Genomic DNA, 15,735 nt, shown 5'->3' with positions numbered 1-15,735 from the left:
TCACATAGATATTATAGCCTATCATTTAAACATGATAAGCGAGAAAAACATATTTTGAACAAATATGTTGGTCAGCTGACCAGGAAGTGGCTGTTTCCTCACGACACACAGGAAGTTGAATAATCAGCTGATAGTGGTGGTGTTTTGTTGGAAGTTGCGGTTGTTTGTGAAGTGTTTATATTCCTTTCTCTTCAATTCACGATAAAGACACAACAAACGAAAAAAGGAATTCGATGGACATTTAATTATTAATGATGTTATGAAAATTAGCTAAGTGACTCACTGTTACAATTTCAACTCATAGCTAGCTAGATGCTGTTGAATCCTCGGGAAGAAAGAAAACAGCAACGTAACGTCAGTCAACGGGTTTGAGACGTTCTTTGTTTTTGTTTTGTCAGACAGAATTGCAGTATTTGGTTTCTTCTTTTTGAACATTGTTTTATATTTATTTAGAATTGTGCGTGGATTTTGATTACAATAACTATACAGGAGAGCTAGCTAGCATAGCTACAAGTCGCCGATAATTGTTGTCAAGCTGCTGAGTTGTCTAATCAGAAGCGAGACAACAGAGCTGTTTAGATAGTGACGAGTGTGGAAAGATTTCAGACTAGCTAGCTAGTTGTGGTGTGATCGTCATTTGCACATCACTCGGTTAGCTCAACTGCGACCTGTTGGTAGAGTTACATGTCAGCCACCAACCTGTAATTCTCAGTTAGCGTTGTGTGTAATTTATCAGGTTTGTTGCGCAATTCCTGTATGCCAACGTTGTCAGCAAGGATCGCTGGTCCAAAAGTATGGTAACAGCAGTGTGTCGTAACTAAGTTTTGGAGTGTCTTGACCTCTGAGAAGGTGTCATTTGTCCCACTGTCAATATATTTCAGGGTGTTTTATGTAAACCCTTATTGTGTATGCCTATAAATTAAGTATTATTTTATTGTGTTAATAGCTTAATGTTGTGTACAAACCGTGCAATTGAAAAGGAGTGATTTAAGAAGAGAAGGATCAGGCAGTCTAATATTAAAGAACGGTCCAGTTCTGGCACAGGCACAGAACCTCGTTGAAAATCCTTCTCCCTACTTGCCAATGCTGGATCTGGAAGTTGTTCCTGAAAGATCTTTAGGACATGAGCAATGGGAATTCGCATTAGGTACGTGACTCAGAAGATAATAGGTTATTTGGTATTTCTTCAACCGACCACACACCCTAAACTAATGTGCATGTTTTCCCTGTCTGTTATTTTTCATATTTGTTTGTAATTTGTAAATGCGGACTAAATCTATCTCTAATCTATTCCATCTTTTTTTGTCACAGGGATGCCATTGGCCCAGGCCATTTCCATTTTACAGAAACACTGCCGCATCATCAAGAATGTCCAGGTTCTCTACAGTGAACAAGTAAGAGATGAGATGACTGCTCTTTGATATGATGTAGGGTGTGGGCTGTCAGATTAATGTGACAGATTCTTGATTGACTGTGCCCTGTAATTACATGTTATCTTTCTGTGTTTCTAGATGCCACTCAGTCATGACCTCATACTCAACTTGACTCAGGATGGAATTAAACTGTTGTTTGATGCCTGTAACCAGAGACTGAAGGTGAGGGAGAGGTGCTCTCGTGGGTCATGACTAGACTTCATTCAGTAAATACTGTATGTTGAACACTAATCACGTCTCTTGTTGCTGTAATGTTTAGGTGATTGAAGTATACGACTTGAGCAAAGTGAAATTGAAATACTGGTGAGTGATCATCTGTTCCTAGTGTGAATACCTGTGTGAGTATTAACACATGTATATGTGAGCGAGATGGGAATTTGTCAGACTGGAATTGTTTGTTTTACTTAGTGAGAATAGTTTGTTTCGCACATTCTTCATCATATGTTGGATGTGGGACTTTGTGCTACTACATATACACTATATATACAAAAGTATGTGGACACCCCTTCAAATTAGTGGCACTTCAAATGAGTGGACTCGGCTATTTCAGCCACACCCGTTGCTGACAGGTGTATAAAATCTAGCACACAGCCATGTAATCGCCATAGAAACACTTTGGCAGTAGAATGGAAGAGCTCACTGTGTTTCAATGTGGCACCGTCATAGGATGCCACCTTTCCAACAAGTCAGTCTGTCAGATTTCTGCCCAGCTAGAGCTGCCCCGGTCAACTGTAAGTGCTGTTATTGTGAAGTGGAAATAGGAGCTACAACGGCTCAGCTGCGAAGTGGTAGGCCACACAAGCTCACAGAGTGCACCGCCGAGTGCTGAAGCGCGTAGTGCATAAAAATCGTCGGTTCTCGGTTGCAACACTCACTATCGAGTTCCAAACTGCCTCTGGAAGCACACAAGCCTAAGATCACAATGCCAAGCGTCGGCTGGAGTGGTGTAAAACTCGCCGCCATTGGACTTTGGAGCAGTGGAAACGCGTTCTTTGGCGTGATGAATCACGCTTCACCAACTGGCAGTCCGACAGATGAATCTGTATTTGGCGGATGCCAGAAGAACGCTACCTGCCCTACCTGGTTCGGGCTAGGCCCCTTAGTTCCAGTGAAGGGAAATCTGAATGCTACAGCATACAGTGACATTGTACACAATTCTGTGCTTCCAACTTTGTGGCAACAGTTTGGGGAAGGCCCTTTCCTGTTTCATCATGACAATGCCCCCGTGCACAAAGCGAGGTCCATACAGAAATGGTTTGTTGAGATCGGTGTGGAAGAACTTGACTGGCCTGCACAGAGCCCTGACCTTAACTCCATCGAACACCTTTGGGATGAATTGGAACGCCAACTGCGAGCCAGGCCTAAACGCCCAAAATCAGTGCCCGACCTCACTACTGCTCTTGTGGCTGAATGGAAGCAAGTCCCCACAGCAATGTTCCAATATTTAGTGGAAAGCCTTGGAGGCTGTTAGAGTGGAGGCTGTTATAGCAGCAAAGGGGGGACCAACTCCATATTAATGCCCATGATTTTGGAATGAGATGTTCGATGAGCAGGTGTCCACATACTTTTGGTAATGTACTGTAATAGAATCTAAGCCTAAATGGTGTCATTGTCTTGCAGTGGAGTACATTTCAACACTCAGGCGATAGCACCCACTATAGAGCAGATTGACCAGTCGTTTGGCGCCACACACCCTGGAGGTAAGGAAAGACACTTACCTCACCAATCAGCAGATACAACTTCTTATTGATAGTACTGTAGAATGCTGCAAGGTAGGCTTGTTGTGTTTGACCATGTTTTCCTCACTCCACAGTATACAATGCTGCAGAGCAACTGTTCCACTTGAACTTTCGGGGACTCTCCTTCTCCTTCCAGCTTGACTCATGGAATGAAGCTCCCAAGTATGAGGTGAGACTATTACCTGTTCCTGTTATATTTATCCCTAGTATGGTGTTTTTATCTGACTGGCTTTCTAATTGCCTTATAAACCCTGTTTGACATACAATATCTGCCACACTGCAAATGTATTCTGTAACTTGCTCTTCTTGTTGTACCCTTAATAGTTTCCCTCGTCTATTTTTCCTAATTTACTTTACCTGGCTGACAACCCCTAATAGACTTTGTTAACCAGATAAAGTACTAGTCTTTTTGGCTTGGATTATTTGTTAGATAATGAAAACCCCTGTGCTTCATTTTGACCCCATAGCAATTAACAAACGAATTGCTTCATTACCAATAGAGCTGTGTGATGCATGAGTATTTGGTTTTGAAGCATTTGATAATGCTGGAAATACAAAAACAATCTGCCCAAAAATTGCTTAGTATGTTATTTTTTGTGAAAATGCATTGTTACAGTATAAAGCTGTTGATGTGAGTGCTTGTGTCTCTATATGTTGAATGTGAGCTGTTGAAATGCACACGCCAATCTACTCCCAGTTGTTTTGCTTTGACAGCCTAACTTTGCCCATGGCTTGGCCTCCCTGCAGATTCCGCACGGGGCCACAGTGAAACGGATGTACATCTATACTGGGAACAACCTACAGGACACCAAGTAAGAACATAATGTATTCACAAGCACACCTGGAATAATGGTTGAGCATGGCAAGTTTATGGGGAGATGGAGGAAGCAGGTGGAGTATAAGGTGAAGGGGAAGATGCTGTGTATTTGGTGAGCTTGTTTACCCCAATGGAAATGCTTCAACTAACACCATCTTCTCCTTTGAATATGGTTAGGTTTAAAAGTATTGCGAGATGTGTGATCTTGGATTGCAGAAAAATACATGACTGTGACTCACTCTGTCGCTCCTCAGGGCTCCAGTGATGCCCCTTGCCTGTTTCCTTGGCAACGTGTATGCAGAGTGTGTGGACGTGCTGAAGAATGGTGCGGGACCACTTGGTCTGAGACTTCGCATCCTCACTGCAGGTACATAGCAAAGGGACATCTCAACCCACTCATGTCTATGAGTACAACACCATCAGAACTGTGTAATTGAAGCTAATTCTGTTCAGGTTGATATTCATTTTGAGGCTCTCTGAACACATGCCACTGACGGGACTGGAGGATGTAGGTGTTCTCTTCCCGTAGCTCAATCCATCCACAATTCTAATTGGATCAGGCTAGTCTTCTCTTCCTTCCTTGAATTAATTCCTTCCTCCAGCTCTGTTGTTAGGACTGTAATAGAGCCTCCTGCTGGAGCTACAGAATAGTGCTTTCCTGCAAGTCCCTCAGTTCCATGTTCTCTCCAGTCCATATGTAAAGCCCTGCTGATCTCATCGCCAGATATCACCTCTGACAGGCCCCTCCCCTGGAGAGGCTGAGCTAAGCAAATAACCTACAGGAGGAGCCATGTACACTATGTACTTGTACTCTACGCCCTTTAGTAGATGGGAAGAGGGCTATCAAAATATGTAAGTCATCTGAAAGTCTCTTGGAATCCCTCATCCAGTGTTTAGACGTGTGTCTTTTGACCAGCTGTTTTTGTTGTCTCTGGTTTGATGTATTATATACATTGGTAATGAAATGATGTGCTCCAACAGTTTTGCAACGTCAGGTCATATTCAGCTTGGATAATGAGTGTACTTGTGTCCTGTTGTCAGGCTGTGGACCGGGGGTGATGGCTGATGCCAAGGTGCGTGCTGTGGAGAGGAACATCTACTTTGGAGACTCCTGTCAAGATGTGCTGAGCGCTCTGGGCTCGCCACACAAGGTCTTCTACAAGTCAGAGGACAAGGTATGGCCCTTAACTCTCTTCCCTGTCTCCCTCTTTTACCCTCACCCCATTTTCTCAGACTTGACTTGCTGCTCTCAGTTGATATGACCCTCTCTGTTTATAAACAAGCTGTCTTCATGTTTTGGTTTCCTGTTTCAGATGAAGATCCACTCTCCGTCGCCTCACAAGCAGGTCCCGTCCAAATGCAATGACTACTTCTTCAACTACTTCACCCTGGGGGTGGTAGGTCTTGGTGTTATATGGGTGGTGGGAAAAGAGAGGGCTTGTCTTTTTTATGTTGACATTAAAGCTCAATGTACAGTTTTGACCTCTGATTGTTTCCTCTTCCTGTCGTTCCAGGACATACTCTTTGATTCCACCACACACCTGGTGAAGAAGTTTGTCCTTCATACCAACTTCCCTGGTCATTACAATTTCAACATGTAAGTCTCTCTGCCTCGGTTAAGACTGGCACTTTATTGGCCCTTGGCTCAAATATACAATGTTCAGACATATGATTAATTTGAATGAATGATTTGCAGTAGAGCCATAAGAGGCTATTAACTCTTTAGTGGTTGAAGTAATGTAGTCGCAGGACTGCAGTGCACCCCGCTCAGTAACATATCAAATCTCTCAATACTAGATATCATCGATGCGATTTCAAGATTCCACTTGTCATTAAGAAAGGTGAGTTTCTAATCAGCTTTGGTATTGTATTTCCTGAGTTTTTGGTCCTCCTTTTGTACTCTGCCTGTCTCCTCTGACCTCTGTCAAGTCTCCTCATGTAATCCTGTCTGTGTCTTTCAGAAGCTGCTGATGCTCAGTGGGAGGACTGCATCCTTACTACCTACAGCAAGGTCAGACATGCCTGACCTGCTCAGTCTTTGCCTAACTGAATGTTTTCCTACAACATACTGTATATTTTTGATAAAGAGTTGTGAAAAACACCACACAAGCAACTATGTTTTATCTTTATAGGTATCTGTGACTTTAGAGAAGGTTTGTGTTCTCCTGACTGACTATGGTTGTGTCTCCCTTAGTGGGATCAGATTCAGGAGCTTCTTGGACACCCCATGGAGAAGCCTGTCGTGCTCCACAGGTAAGAGATGCCTGGCTTAGAATATACATGACTACTTTCCGATTAACTGTTTTCACTGTACAACTGACTGCTGGCTCTGCAGTTACCAAAAAAGGTGTTAAGTTTTTCTGTTTCGCAGGTCATCCTCAGCAAATAATACCAATCCGTTCGGCTCTACATTCTGTTTTGGACTACAGCGAATGATCTTTGAGGTAAGAACTTGGTGTGTCTCCTGAGTCGTGAGTGATGATGGCATTAGGTTGAGTAGTACAAAGGCCTGTATGTAAACTCTGTGTCCTAACTGTGCAAACTTGTCGTCCCAGGTGATGCAGAACAACCACATAGCTTCAGTGACTCTGTACGGCGCCCCCAGACCCAACAGCCGGGCCCGAGCCGAGGCCAGCGCCCACTGAACAGCATCCTACTACCAACCCAGGCCCGGCCTGAGGGCTGTCTCTCCCCTCCTCCAGTCCACGCCACAGCATCCCTAGGCTGATCAGAGCAGTGATCTCTGTCTCACTCAATCTCTCACCCACTGCCATGTTCACACCAGAGAGGAGCTCCTTTGGACCCATCTGCCCCACTGTGACGGGCACCTCATCCAGAGGCCTGCTAGGAGCCTTACGTCAGCCTTCATCCCCCCCCCTCTGACTCACCCTGTCCCAATGGTCTTCATCATCAGAACACTCATTAGATGTGTTGGCAGTGTTTCATCAATGCACATTTGTATGCCGGCGTGCACAAACACATGCTCACCTGCATACACAAATGAGCACCTGCGTGCATGTTACAGTTTTTAAAATGACTTAATACATGCTTGACATGCACACATATATCAGAAACTGATACCAAAAGCATTTCAATCCTTTCTCCACTATATGTTCATGTTACCGGTTCATTTACATGCATATGGATGCAGGCTCATCTCATATCTGCAGCACTAGCATAACAAGTACACCATTACATACACAGACAGTTACAGAAACAAACATGCATGCACACAGACACAAACAATTGCATGAATAGAGAAGTTGTTGTTTTTAAAAGAAGAGTGGTAAAAGATGACAAGCACAAACTGGCCTCCCCATGGAGGGTCCTAGTGCTCTGCATGCTTTGAGGGGGAACTGTCTTGGCACATGATCAAACACAGACACACGTATACTGGTCCACATACACCACACACACATTCATACACTCATGCCATGAACAAGTCCTCAGCATAAGTCACCACCTATTGCAAGGCCGTAAATCACTAACTGCATTTGTAGTTAGTTTTGTGTTTATTTGCCAGGACCGATGGAAACATTTGTAGTTCGTTAGTTTGTTTTGTGTTTATTTGCCAGGACCGATGGAAACATTTGCACTAAGATACACCCTATTTACTTTCCTGTTGTTTCCTATCCAATGAGGAGTATTGTGCATTTTATTGCTATTAGTGAGGAAATGCTCCAGCTCCTCTATCCCGTGACTGACTTCCTTTCCTTCCACATGTACACTGTCCACTGCTACCCCTGTCTTTACAGCCTTCCTCCCCATGCTATCTCATGATTTCTCTCTTTCCCCCTCCATCTCTCTCTCTCTCTTCACAGGAGACACCTAAATGAATCCCTCAGATTTACTTCATCATTGCTATCATTCTTAATTTTAAAAAAGTGTTAAATTGCCAAAAGTTTTGCCAAAGATGGTTCAGCATGTTTTAAGTTATCCAGACATTTTAGTTTGGCAAAATTTGACCTTTTGCTCAGAAGAGCAGACATTCCCTCCTAAACAATATTTGTATTTTATTGTAGGCCCCTGACCCATAATCTTAATCTCTCCTAAGTACTTGTTGAGTATATAAACTTTATTATTTGTGCTTTTTAATGCAGATATTTTATCATCCAGTTTTTAGTCTCCTGAGACTTCTCCCTATGTGTAGCAGGTAGATTTGGGACTATGTGCAGCAGCAGTCTCTTCTGGTGTTTGTACAGATTTGTAAATAGTGTGCTCTTTTCTTTTGTCATTTTAAGCTAATGGTACATTGTGGGTCTGAATTGTTTTAAGGTCAGAGCACACACCAGACGTGACACTTGTATTACTTAGGAATTCTGTTTGATGTCTCTCTCTTCCTAGTGGAGAGAACAGTGGCGCTCCTAAGCCCTGGGCCTGGAGGGTTCATTCATCTCTCTAGTTCAGCTTTAACCACTTAGTACTAGAGACAGATGCTGAAGATGGGCTAAAGCCGAGACAAGGAGGGGTTACTGTTGGATAGGGAAGGGAGCCCTGTACAGTCTATGATGTTTAGAACCCCTGGATGTGTGTGTGATCAGTGTTACAGTGGGTTGATAATGTTCTGGTGCTAGATCAGAGGTGTGACTGAGACTTAAGTGTGTGTCCTCCTCTCATCTTGTGTATCTATCTGCCATCATGTCAGCCCCAGTCAGACCAGCCCTCCAGGTCTCAGCTTAACAGCGTGTGATGCAGGCTTATTACATGGGCATTGTTCATTCTGTTACGTTGACTTGTTTCATGAGTTGCAATGAAAAAAAACCTGTACTGTTGTTTTTAATTTTATCCCTTGCTTTGTGCAAGTTGAATAAAAAAAAAATAAGAAAAGAAAAAGGTAGAATGGCTTGTTAACGTTGTGCCTCATCTCCCACCAAGCCTGTCTTGACTTCTCTCTGTAAATTAAACTAGGCTATAGAACTGCATTGTGTATGACTTGAGCATGAAAAGTTAACATGGTTGGCTGACTGTCACCCATAGTCATCATTGTCCTCTTGCTCCAGAAAACATAGCAGTAAAGAGTAGATTAAAGACTTGGGTCACTATTCAATCTGTATCGCTGAAGTGTTACATCTAGCACGATAAATGTAAAGGTAATTCATTTTCAATTACTCTAACTCAACTTTCTTGATACGTATTGAATAGAGCCCTTGATGTAAAGGTCCTGAGCTCAGTCATGAAGGGCATCGCTGTCATCATCACATATCCCCCTGGTATTCTGATTGGAAGATTTGCACAGTACACAATACATTGTTTTGTCTGGTCTTATGTTCTCGTTGCTGGACACAGAAACATGTATATCACTCTGAACATCTCACAGCAAGACAATGGTTATAACATCAGTTTGAGCACCCACTGGCCAGCCCTTCATGACCTGAGATGGATACACAGACTGGTTGTGTTGGAATTCAAATACAATGCACACATAGCTTTGAGCGAGAAAACAACTGCAACACCACCAATGTTGCGGGGATGTTTCTGGAATGTTACTGCTGAGAGTGAGTAGCTAGTGTGCTGGGCTGTGCTTGCCCAATCTCAGGTGGACATATCGGATATTTTTTTAATGCCAGGAGCAAGTGAATGCTTAATTTCCATCAGTTGGTTTTAGCTATTTTATTTCCTCTGAGGTAATCCTATTTTTCCATTGGAATGAATGAATGGTTCTCCTTAAGATTGTAATTATAAATGGACAACTTCAGTTTAGTGCAATACTTGTATTAATTCTATGTATTGTCTCCCTTTGTATTGTGTGTTATCTTCCTCCCCCAAAGTCATTATTTTTGGTGGATTCAGTACAGTTAACCCATTTCTGGAAATGGGAATTATCCTTAATTAAACTTGTGAATCAAATTCATTGGGATGTGGTGTTTTATATTTTGGATTACCTTTACTTCTGTACAATAAAGAACATGTATAGATCAACATTATCAAGCATGTCATAGAAAGCAATAACCATTATAATCAGAACGGTCTGCTTAAAGCTTGCACAATGCTTCCCACTGAAACGATGCAAGATTGCTGTGATAAATTTAGATGAGCTCCTCATTAAATCTACTGAAACTCAACATTTATAATTTTATAACACTGCTCATTATGAATTCTGTTAATGAAACATAATCCTGTTACCGTGTGTACAAAAAGGATATGAACAAATGGATGTAATAAATATGACAAAAAAAGATTTGTTTTATTTATTTATTAAGAGCAAGAAAAAGCAGCACATGCATTTTTTCCACCAGGGACAATTTCAGTGTTAACAGATTGCTTTCTATTTTCATATCAACAGCATATAGTGTACAGAAAGCATTTGGACTACAGCTGGAGGTATAGCTGAACATACAAGTTTAAAAAGGAACACCATGTATGATTTCTGATTATCACAAGTATTGTAAATGATAGCACACCACCCACCCACTCATGTTCAGGCTTTACTCTGACCTTTGGTTTGTTGCTTGGTGATTGTCGTCTTCAGTGTGTCTAATTATGAACTAAAAAAAGAGGTGCTGTGCACATAACATCGATGAAGGTGTGAACTGTTTGTGTTCATACCTCTGCTGGAACATTTCTAGGAAAGTTCCCCCAGAGTGTGGAACTATATAATGAGGTCCCTTGGGGACTTCCTACCATAGCTACAGTTATTTTTTTATTTAACCTTTATTTAATTAGGCAAGTCAGTTAATTAAGAACTAATTGTTATTTACAATGACGGCCTACCAAAAGGAAAAAGGCCTCCTGCGGGGACGGGGGCCTGGGATTAAAAAAATAAAGAAAATACAATATAAATATAGGACAAAACACACAACACGACATAGAGACCTACGACAACAACATAGCAAGGCAGCAACACATGACACACAGAATGGTAGCCACATAAAACATGGTACAAACATTATTGGGTACAGATAACAGCACAAAGGGCAAGAAGGTAGAGACAACAATACATCACGCTAAGCAGCCACGACTGTCAGTAACAGTGTTCATGATTGAGTCTTTGAATGAAGAGCTGGAGATAAAACTGTCCAGTTTGAGTGTTTGTTGCAGCTCGTTCCAGTCGCTAGCTGCAGCGAACTGAAAAGAGGAGTGACCCAGGGATGTTTGCTTTGGGGACCTTTAACAGAATGTGACTGGCAGAACGGGTGTTGTTTGTGGAGGATGAGGGCTGCAGTAGATATCTCAGATAGGGGGGAGTGAACGGGTGTTGTATGTGGAGGATGAGGGCTGCAGTAGATATCTCAGATAGGGGGGAGTGAGGCCTAAGAGGGTTTTATAAATTAGCATCAACCAGTGGGTCTTGTGACAGGTGTACAGAGATGACCAGTTTACAGAGGAGTATAGAGTGCAGTGATGTGTCCTATACAGTTGATGCATTGAGCTTTACCTCCCCTAACTTACCTTTCAAGTCTACGTACAGGTGTAATATGATGTGTTATCACGCACAAAGATTCATGACAACACTGTAGTGTACATTCAATTTCACAAAATCAACCTGGCACATGCTTCAGTCAATATTGACCTTATTGAGGCTCTGTGCAATAAAATAAATAAATGGATTCAGTCATACTGTACTTAAATGGAGCAGGGATATTTTAAACATTACCACCAGTATACAGACTGGTTTTACATCCAGGATGTTCATGAAAAAGATAACAGGATTTTTGTCTTAGAAAAAGGGTACATTTACAATGGCTGTAAACTTTTAAGCAAAAACCACTGTATTGCCTCAAAATAACTACCAAACATTCAATCACAGCTTCCATGTCCCAATGGCTTTCACAGTGTAGTCCCTCTGATCAACATAAACCAAACCCCTCAATGCTTTACAAACACTTTAACATCATAGTCCTGTTCCACTGTAGTCTCTGAGTCCTTCTGTCCTGTTGTCCCGAGTACCTTGCCCCTTGACTTGAAGTGCCACAGGGTGGGGGCCAGTTTACTGTGGCAGCTCAGTTGGGGGTCATGCAGCAAGTTCCACATGAGCCAGATCTGTGGCACTGTCAAGCTGTGTACCACCATCAGCTCCCTGTAGAAACAAGGGTCAAACACCTGGAGGTGGGGAGCAGCAGAGGGGCGCACAATGCCAAATGTACGAAAACCCTCATGGTGTGACGGTTTCACTCCAATTCTCTGTAAGCACATGCCTAAGAACACATCGTCGATGGGGAATAGTTCTACCTGCTGACAAGCTTCACTCAGCCGCCTGGCGGTGTGACCAGACATCACAAAGCCTCCCCCTCCTGCATATGACGGATACATTGTCTGGCCGTACACAAACTCAGGCACAAAGTACTTGCTGCTGCGCAGGCGGATGGGGTGGGCATGGTGGATGATGTCACCCACAAAGAGGTCCTTATCAGGCTTCTGACCCTTCACCATCTCCAGAATGTTCTCTATATTCACATAGACATCAGTGTCACCTTTGAAGATGAACTGGACGTTGGAGCAGCTGTCATTCACCCACTGGAGGAAGTGGGTCTCTTTAAGTGTCAAGTTAAAAAATGTGTCATCAAAGTCCCAGAGGAGAATGTCCCCAAAGGTGTGGCTCTCGTAGGCAAGGAGCCGGTCCCATAAAGGCAGGGCGGTCTTGTTCCTGGGTACCCCAAGGAGGAATACAGTCTTTACTGTCTGCCCATCCTGGAACACACCCTCTCTTCCCCAGGTGTGCCGCACTACCTGCCTCCTTTCAAAGTCTGCCACTACTGACTTGATAGCAATGAGCATGTAGGGCTCGCCTGAGCACTTCCCTGGCTGGTCCATCAGCAGTATGAAGTCCCGGTTGTCCTTATCCCTCAGGTAACCCTCAAAGTCAAAAGGTGGTTGTGTGGGTAAAACCGGAACAGCCTTTGTCCCCTCATCTTTCTTTGACTTAGATTTGGTCTTGGCCTGAGGTTTGGATTTAGACTGAAGTTTGGACTTGGGATGTGTCTGAGACTTAGAATGGGACTGACGTGCAGACTGGCACTTTGTCTTGTCTGGGGGCGTAGAAGGGACCCGTTTAGTTACATGGCTCTCTGGTGGGGGCCCTAAAAGAGCGCGGGAACTTGTACAGCCCTGCTCTAAGTGCCAGGTGTCCCAGGTGGAAGTGAAGCCTTGATGGGCATACAACATCAGACAGAGTAGCCCCAGCATGAGCAGGGTGCACAGAACATCTCCATTTATATCAATTCTCCTCATTGTGTCCCACTGAACCTATTTCCCTCTGATTTTATTTACCACTCTTTTCCCATTGATCTTTATTTTCCTCTCCCTCAGGATCTCAGAGCAGAAAGCGCCACACAGCATCCTGTGAGGATTTCCCAATACTGATCACCCATGCAAAGGTTTTCTGGATGATTTCCAACCGGATGTTTCCATTCATTGAGTCAACATAATGACAGGGAACAGTTATGACCATGAGGTCCTGCCGATTTATTCTCCGTAACCCAACACTCTGCAGTCTTGATGTTTCTCCTGCGGTATGTGAGGGGTTTTCCCTTTAGTCCATGACACTCATTCCATCCCATCCCATCAGCAGGATCTGCTCCTTGATATGACCATAAATCACATGAGAATTAAACATAAAAGGAGAGGAACAAAAGTACATTTTACTTTTATATTTAGTTATTTACATTGTATAATTTCTTTTGTTTTTCATTGAAGTTATTATTAATAAATGATCTCTGCAGTTGCAATCCTTCAAACTAATTTCCCCAAATTCCCAGAACTATTTGCAAGAATGTTTGCAAGACTCAATTTTCCTATAGCAGACACGCCCCCCCTACGGTTTCCCGATTACGATTGAATTTAGGTTTAGGAGTGTTTTAATGACGCATATTTTGTACAACAGCCGAAGCTGTAACATGTGTTTACCAAAACAACATGCAGAGAGAACATTCACTAATTGCGTCTGAGGCATATGTCGATTCTGATACGCTCGCAAGAAAGGCAGCGCTGCTCTCGGATCAGTATTCTCCCTTTCAAATCTTACCTACAGATCAGCTCCTAGAGAGATATCACCTATGGCTACAAATATTGCGGCAGCTTATTCTAATGCTTACCCTATAATAATGCACTAAATCAAGATTTGCCACATCATTAAATATATTGAGGCAAAAATTACAGACAGTGACGTAAAATTGCTAAATAACACTGAATTGAATAAACATGACATTTATTTTAATATATTTGAAAAACAACATATTGGTATACGTAGCCGAATACAGACACCGCGGTTTTCATTTAATCCTATTTTTATCCTTCCCTTGTTAGTAACAATTGCAAAGAAATTGGAAACCTTGTATTTGTAGTCACAGTCTCTTTAAAGTTATTGGTAGTCACAGAAAGACAAATAAACATCTGGATTTTGTTTAGCGGAGATCTTCTGTGTATAAAGTGAGGCGGAAGGACAAAAATAACATCTAAAGGACGACACACTTTAGCTGTTCTTCGAGTGGTCTGAGGCAGTCGTTAAATAACGAGCGTTTTCAAGAGTAACTTTACTGATGGATGGTTTTGGGAAACGGATTTGACGATGTTCCTACGAAAGTTCTAACGATTAATTTAGCCTTAAAATACGTTTGGGAAAACGGGCCCAGACCATCTCCCAGTTGTCTACCATTCAAATGACACCTCAGAAAAAGCAATGGAAAAACGCGATTCCCTAAAAACACGCCACTTTCGAAATAGCTACCACCGGAAGTGACTTTTTCGTAGCAGGTTGGGAGAATTTATGAAGCTGGTTAGGAAAAATAACGTAGCAGGTTAGGATAATTAGGTTAAGGTTAGGAAAGTGGGTAAGGCTAGGGTTAGATAAAACGCTCTCCTAACCTGCTACAAAAAGTCACTTCTGCAGCTGTGCTCCATCGAAGTGGGGTGTTTTTAGAATAAAATGTTCCAAAACATTTCGAAGAATGACTACATTGACATTTTCTCTTATAGGACGTAGCCCCAAATTTGGCAAATTCGCTATAGGAGGGGGGCGTGTCGGACCTTATGTTAAGCTGTACATAAGATTCCTAAATAGAAAAGCATGTCCTGTGTTCATTAGAACATAGTGTTCCTAACGTAATGTTCATATTAATATCTTTCCTAAATGTAACTATTGGTTAACCATGCAATTTATAACTTTCAAAAATGCATCTTTGAACAAAACAACAAAACGTATTTTACGTATTTTGCGTCAGCAAAACTGACATACATGCGTTTACCCTCAAAGGAATAATTGTGTTGCATATATTATATATCCTACCATGACGCATTACATTTACATGTAATTGCCAGACTCTGTTGCATATTTGCATATCACAGGGAGCCCTATATTGAATAACCACGTTTGTATTGTAATCAGTATGTGTACAAAGTATCCTGCACATCAGTCATCATACTTACCACGACAGATTAAAGTCACCAAAGCAATTATATAGCGCCACTGCCAAACCCGGGAACATCTGGTTTCTGTATGAAATCTGCAGTCTCAGACTGTAGGAAAGCTGGGGTCCAATCTGGGTCCAACATAAACGAGGTTTAAAATTGAGAGAAAAACACATTAAATGAATACAGACGTACTTGGTTTGGAGGCTCTGTAAGAAGGAGTTAACTTTTGGAGAAATGTGCAAAACTGGCACGATACCGTTTTAACGGTGTTCTTTACACTGGCCACGTGACACGTGTGGGAGTCGCTGGTTCAGCGGTGCTCCAGATGCCAGCGCAGCAACTGGAAACAGACTCCCAAGAATTTGGAGGAAGGGGGCATAATGATGAGGACCTAGCATAC

General features: G+C 42.5%; 2 protein-coding genes across 5 annotated transcripts; one reads left to right on the top strand and one right to left on the bottom strand.

The window, feature by feature from the left end:
• The first annotated feature begins 91 nt into the window (after positions 1-91).
• Positions 92-9,836, top strand: LOC115151944 (UPF0183 protein C16orf70 homolog). 3 transcript variants are annotated; one of them, XM_029696310.1, is made up of 16 exons: positions 92-1,147; positions 1,312-1,394; positions 1,512-1,595; positions 1,693-1,736; positions 3,054-3,133; positions 3,247-3,341; positions 3,920-3,984; positions 4,244-4,356; positions 5,031-5,164; positions 5,303-5,386; positions 5,504-5,586; positions 5,787-5,830; positions 5,951-6,000; positions 6,184-6,242; positions 6,361-6,433; positions 6,545-9,836. In XM_029696310.1, exons 1-16 carry the CDS (start codon positions 1,084-1,086, stop codon positions 6,632-6,634), a joined length of 1,245 nt encoding a protein of 414 aa, XP_029552170.1. In that variant the 5' UTR covers positions 92-1,083; the 3' UTR covers positions 6,635-9,836. The 3 variants fall into 3 exon arrangements, with proteins under 3 accessions (XP_029552170.1, XP_029552169.1, XP_029552168.1); XM_029696309.1 differs by having other exon boundaries at positions 3,887-3,984; positions 5,954-6,000; XM_029696308.1 differs by having other exon boundaries at positions 3,887-3,984.
• Positions 9,837-11,270: 1,434 nt separating this feature from the next.
• On the bottom strand, positions 11,271-15,655 carry LOC115151941 (UDP-GlcNAc:betaGal beta-1,3-N-acetylglucosaminyltransferase 9-like). Of its 2 annotated transcripts, none has more exons than XM_029696306.1 (2): positions 15,351-15,655; positions 11,271-13,506 (listed from the first exon to the last, which is right to left on the bottom strand). In XM_029696306.1, the coding sequence occupies exon 2, from the start codon at positions 13,155-13,157 to the stop codon at positions 11,796-11,798; it is 1,362 nt and encodes a 453-aa protein (XP_029552166.1). In that variant the 5' UTR covers positions 13,158-13,506; positions 15,351-15,655; the 3' UTR covers positions 11,271-11,795. The 2 variants fall into 2 exon arrangements, with proteins under 2 accessions (XP_029552166.1, XP_029552167.1); XM_029696307.1 differs by having other exon boundaries at positions 11,271-13,500.
• Positions 15,656-15,735: the final 80 nt, after the last annotated feature.

Source organism: Salmo trutta, chromosome 17 (genome assembly GCF_901001165.1).
Source record: "Salmo trutta chromosome 17, fSalTru1.1, whole genome shotgun sequence".
Taxonomy (NCBI): domain Eukaryota; kingdom Metazoa; phylum Chordata; class Actinopteri; order Salmoniformes; family Salmonidae; genus Salmo; species Salmo trutta.
The sequence above is the reverse complement of the archived record's forward strand: the minus strand, read 5'-3'. Positions and strand labels throughout refer to the sequence as shown.

Excerpts from the sequence above, each read along its gene's own strand:
- LOC115151944 (XM_029696308.1), top strand. The coding sequence starts at position 1,084 with ATGCTGGATCTGGAAGTTGTTCCTGAAAGATCTTTAGGACATGAGCAA. Across the intron at positions 5,165-5,302 it reads TCTACAAGTCAGAGGACAAG|ATGAAGATCCACTCTCCGTC; the intron begins GTATGGCCCTTA and ends TTCCTGTTTCAG. Across the intron at positions 5,831-5,950 it reads TCCACTTGTCATTAAGAAAG|AAGCTGCTGATGCTCAGTGG; the intron begins GTGAGTTTCTAA and ends TGTGTCTTTCAG.
- LOC115151941 (XM_029696306.1), bottom strand. The coding sequence starts at position 13,157 with ATGAGGAGAATTGATATAAATGGAGATGTTCTGTGCACCCTGCTCATG.